This window comes from Hippocampus guttulatus, chromosome 6, assembly GCF_054856545.1.
Source record: "Hippocampus guttulatus isolate MCC_2025c chromosome 6, RoL_Hgut_1.0, whole genome shotgun sequence".
Taxonomy (NCBI): Eukaryota; Metazoa; Chordata; class Actinopteri; order Syngnathiformes; family Syngnathidae; genus Hippocampus; species Hippocampus guttulatus.
In genome coordinates, this window is record NC_141266.1 from 23,070,434 (window position 1) to 23,075,466 (window position 5,033).

The 5,033-nt window shown below is 44.0% G+C and overlaps 1 protein-coding gene across 3 annotated transcripts; it reads left to right on the forward strand.

Moving 5' to 3' along the window:
• The first annotated feature begins 66 nt into the window (after positions 1 to 66).
• rabac1 (Rab acceptor 1 (prenylated)) lies at positions 67 to 2,295 on the forward strand. 3 transcript variants are annotated; one of them, XM_086113561.1, is made up of 7 exons: positions 67 to 85; positions 235 to 296; positions 713 to 850; positions 921 to 1,133; positions 1,290 to 1,387; positions 1,615 to 1,716; positions 2,015 to 2,295. In XM_086113561.1, exons 3-7 carry the CDS (start codon positions 732 to 734, stop codon positions 2,101 to 2,103), a joined length of 621 nt encoding a protein of 206 aa, XP_085969687.1. In that variant the 5' UTR covers positions 67 to 85; positions 235 to 296; positions 713 to 731; the 3' UTR covers positions 2,104 to 2,295. The 3 variants fall into 3 exon arrangements, with proteins under 3 accessions (XP_085969687.1, XP_085969686.1, XP_085969688.1); XM_086113560.1 differs by lacking the exon at positions 67 to 85 and having other exon boundaries at positions 101 to 296; XM_086113562.1 differs by lacking the exons at positions 67 to 85; positions 235 to 296 and adding an exon at positions 297 to 425.
• The last annotated feature ends 2,738 nt before the right edge of the window (positions 2,296 to 5,033 follow it).

Genomic DNA, 5,033 nt, shown 5'->3' on the forward strand with positions numbered 1-5,033 from the left:
GCATTTACGGCTGGTTTGGTGTCAGATTTTTACTGTCATCCAAGGGGTGGGAACCCCTTCCCCAAAAGAGAATAGCCGATCTCAGGTCAGGTAACACATTTACATTGCCGCAGACCATAGATTGATGGTCTTGTGTCAGTTTTTAATCCATATCGCCACAGTAAACAAGAACTCCCAAAGCTGATTTCAGATCTGTTTGGACCAAGTGCTCTCCGTGTGTGGTTTTCCAACCAGATCGTCGGAATAACACGTCACTTCCGTCAACACCCGGAGACAACTCGGATTTCTTCGATTGTGTGAGTTTTTTTGCTGCAATTAGTCATCTAAACCTCACCTTTATCCATCTGTTAGGGTGAACCTCCAGTGAAGTTGACCAGTTTTGTTCTATTGTCAACGCATTTGAAACAAAGACGAAGAAGCCACTGGTAGAAAAATAAGTGACGCGTCGTGAATGTCTTTCGCTGTTGTCGTAGCTCGTTCACCCGTTAAAGCAATGTTGTTTTTGGCGTGTCGGACTCGCTGAATATGTGTCTGACTCATATTTTCCAGTGGAGAAACATCACTGTTTCCACGGTTGGCCACCATCAGCCACATTAATGATCCAATGTTAGATGTTCAATAACCAAGTTAAAATAAAAACCGAACAGACTATTTTTGTAAAGTCACGTTTTGGAAGTATGTCTCGTCTAATGTTAGCAACTTCTCGTTTTAGGGTTCAAGAAAATTAGTAGATGCAGGTTCCAAAGGGTGAGAACTGCCAGGTGGACATGGAGAGCAAAGCTGGAGATGTTTTTGGTGCTGAGGATGCTCGTCTGACGGGCACGGCTGGTGTAACTGGGATCCTTGCTAAGTAAGACGTTTAGTATCAGGCCTGCGCAAATAATTCAAATGTAAACTTTCCATGATGTGTCCATCCTCAGGCTGGGCCTCCCCAAAGGCTTTTCAGCCAGCGTGGCTAAAGAGTGGTTGGACCGGCGGCGGGTGTCCATCCGGCCGTGGGCCAGTTTCGCAGACCAGCGCAAATTCTCCAAGCCACGCAACTTCGGCGAGATGTGCCAGCGCGTGGTGAAGAACGTGGACACATACAACAGCAACTACACTTTCATCTTCCTTGGTCTCATCCTTTACTGCATGTAAGCAAAGTTTCAGTCATTGGATGACACGTCTACACTACCCGTGTGTGAACGAGCATTTTTTAAATGTTTTAATTAAACAGAAGATTATTTCATGGCCGGGTTTATTTCTGTTGTGTGATGATGGATATCGGGAATGTTTTCATTTGTCTTCAGAATCAGCTCTCCCATGTTACTGATAGCGTTGGCCGTGTTTGTTGGTGCCTTCTACATCATCCACCTTAAATCGCTGGAGTCCAAGCTGGTGATCCTTGGTAAGTATTAGGGCCTGACTGATCAATTGGCCGACCGATCTTACTGGCCAATATTTACTTTGCTTCCCAAATTATTATTTTTTTCTCCTTCCTGCACTAAAGTTAAAGAAATATGAAAAAGGCCAATGTTTTGTAAATCTGTCAACTGTCACAAGGCAAGGCTCCACATAAATCCGTAATTTTGTACGCCTTTGTTTTTAGTCTGCACTATTGCTTTTATTTTTCAGGCAAGGAGCTGACTGTCCCGCACCAGATGAGCCTGGCCGGAGGAATCTCCTTACCAGTCTTCTGGTTGGCTGGAGCCGGAGCCGCTGTCTTTTGGGTTCTGGGTGAGTCCGTTATTTAAACACATTTCTCAACTAGTGGCCGATTTTAGAATTACACCCAAAATAAACAGGAAGCAGAACAAAATAGATTAAGAACAATCCTCGAAATAAGGAGACCTCGCTTGTCATTTACGTTTTTCTGTGTCTTTGAGCCTGACATTCACCCAGATTGAGTTACAACCATGAGTTGTTGAATACACCACATTGACTAGATAAATGCTGACAAAGTCATCCTGAAGGGCGTTTTTGGTAAAACAGAGAACCATTTCATCTCGACTTGTTTTTATTATCCCCCCCAAAGGTGCGACCTTGTTTGTGATTGGCAGTCACGCTGCATTCCGAGAGCTGGAAAACTCCGAGATGGAAGAGCTGCTCATGGAGGCCGTGTGATACACGTAACCTTGGTTTCAACGCATTGCTGTTACACACGTATGATCATAATCATCGTTTTACGGCGCATTCAAGTACATGATCATGGTATGCCAAATTTGACTTCTTTTATACACGGACGCATCTTATGTCACCATATTGTATTGATGCACCTCTGAATGCTACTAAAGTGCACGTTTTGAACACATTGAATCCGATATTCATTCTGCAGTACTAAAATTGCCTCTTTTTTTCTCCATTTGATTTGAGCTTGTGACATAATGCTGGCGGGTGACGAATTTTGACATTTCATGTTTTCATCGGGTCATATCTCAGGTGTATGTGATAAAGTTCTTCCATACAAGCAAAAAAAAAAATGTCTTGGTTTATTGGCTGACCTCTCCTCAAGCACAACATGTATAAATATGGAATTTTGGACAAACCTGCATCTCCAAGGCATGCTGTTCAAGGTCAAAGTTTGGCATCCTAGATACAAAATGTGACGGACTGGAAATTTCTCACTCAGGTTCAACTCTATTTGCTCTAAAAACAAACCAAAACATTTACTTTTATTTCACTTTCTTTGCTCAGGTTGCTAACCTTCAGCAAACAGGCCTCACCCTATACCTAAAATCAGTCTGACTTGAAATTTCTCATACGGTTTTCAATTCAAGCTGTTGTAAAACAAAACAAATCTATCATTTACTCTATTTGACTTTCTCTGCTCACGTTGGTATTGTGAGCAGACAGGTCACAGCCCTCACCTCAAATCATTCAAATTGACTTGAAATTTCTCACCGTTCAACTCAATTTGCACTGAAGAAAAATAGCCTAAAATCAATGACGACAACATCACAGTAATGTGGACTTTGCTTGAAATTTCACTCACAGATGCAATTGAATCTACAAAACAACCTCAGGAAAACGGGGGTGAAAAATTATAGCACAAGTAATGTGCGCAGGTGAATTTTGAGTAAAATGCGTCTTTCATTTTCTCAGTATACTCCATGTTTGAAGCGGGAAGGGACATTTGCTCTTATCTTCCATCTCGAGCTCTTGACTCAAAATGTGGCATCACCTCCCCGCGCTCACCCTCACCACCCTTCTTATGACCTGTGATATCCGTGCTCCAGAGGAACCCCATTGCTCAGGTTACCATGGCAATGACCTTGGAAACCGCCCCCCCTCTCTCATGTGTCTCTCACACATGCCGTCTTATTCACTGCAGTAAAGGCGAGGATCGATATTCTATTAAATGGAGTGTGGTTGAAGGTGTGGGAGGGAATGGGGGGTGAGTGAATTCACACTGCAGTGAGATGGGGAGGAAAAATACAGGGCGACGTAAAGCGAGTGTGTACTCGATGTTTGGATGCTCGTTAAATGTTCTTTTTAAAACTGATGTGAATCGTATGAGCCTTTGCTTTATTATGCTGAGACAAAAGCGATGTGCAATGTTGGGAGTCACACTAGGTCGCAGCCTAGTCTTATCGTCACACATTTCAAAAATCATCGCTTGAAATTACACAATATTTAGACATGCATATTGAGTGTATATATATAAAATTATATATTATATATATATACATACCTGTAGATAGATACATACACACACTTACCCAAGGAAAATCCACGCAGGAATGGGGAGAACATCCAAACAGGAAGGCCAGAGCTGTGGTTTGAACGGTGGAACTCTGTACTGTGAGGCAGACCTGCTAGCCAGTCGACTACTGTGCTGCTTGCATTTGTACATGGCATTCTAATTTGTTTGACGGCAACTGTTGTCGGTCCTTACTTCTTGGGAGCTGGTTGAACCATCCTGGGTGTCTCCTCAACCCAATGGCCCCCGGATGTAGGCGCCCGGGTCCCGATTCGGCCCTTCCTCAGTGCGCTGGCACAGCACATCCGTAACATTACAGCAGATGGCAAACATGAATGTGAGCCAGCGTTCAATCACTGCTACATTTCCATAGGCACACTTATAGGATTTAATTGCTTGTGCTAGGGCGGCCCGGTAGTCCAGTGGTTAGCACGTCGGCTTCACAGTGCAGAGGTACCGGGTTCGATTCCAGCTCCGGCCTCCCTGTGTGGAGTTTGCATGTTCTCCCCGGGCCTGCGTGGGTTTTCTCCGGGGCGGGGGCTCCGGTTTCCTCCCACATTCCAAAAACATGCATGTCAGGCTGATTGGACGCTCTAAATTGTCCCTAGGTGTGAGTGTGGGCGTGGATGGTTGTTCGTCTCTGTGTGCCCTGCGATTGGCTGGCAACTGATTCAGGGTGTCCCCCGCCTACTGCCCGGAGATGGCTGGGATAGGGTCCAGCACCCCCCGCGACCCTAGTGAGGATCAAGCGGTTCGGAAAATGGATGGATGCTTGTGCTAGGACATCAGAAGACCTGCCAAGACCTGTCCCAATGGGCAGACCATAGGCCTACTTGAGGCATGGACCTCTGAAAACTAAAAAGAAACGTATTTATATTATTTGATTTTATCACAGTAGCTGCAGTATTTTGTGTTCCAAGTATTAATGTTGAATTTTTGGCCGTTTGTGAGACTGCCAAATAGCGGGAGTCGACTACAGGGTAAATAAACAAGTTGAATGGATAGAGTGGTTAACGTGTTTTTTAACTTGCTGATTGGCTCCGAAATTTTGATCGTGTAAATTGTATAACCGAACCTAAACTGGAAGTTGTCGCTTTGTGTTATGCCAAATATGGAAGCCAAACTTACCACAGTTTAACCTGATAAGATTTAATGTGAATTAAAAAAAAGTTCTTGAACAAGGAGGGGCGACACCACCAATAAGGGTTTTCCTGGGAAAAACAGATGGCAGAATTGCTCAACTTTTGCCAGCCAATCAGCAATCAAGAAATACTGTTCTGTTGTTCTTTTGCAAAACACACACACACACACACACATTTTTTTTTTCAAAGAAAAAGCCAAAGTCTGCATGAGG

Coding starts and splice junctions, on each gene's coding strand:
- rabac1 (XM_086113561.1), top strand. CDS start 732: ATGCAGGTTCCAAAGGGTGAGAACTGCCAGGTGGACATGGAGAGCAAA. Junction 851..920: donor GTAACTGGGATCCTTGCTAA/GTAAGACGTTTA, acceptor GTCCATCCTCAG/GCTGGGCCTCCCCAAAGGCT. Junction 1,388..1,614: donor GTCCAAGCTGGTGATCCTTG/GTAAGTATTAGG, acceptor TTTATTTTTCAG/GCAAGGAGCTGACTGTCCCG.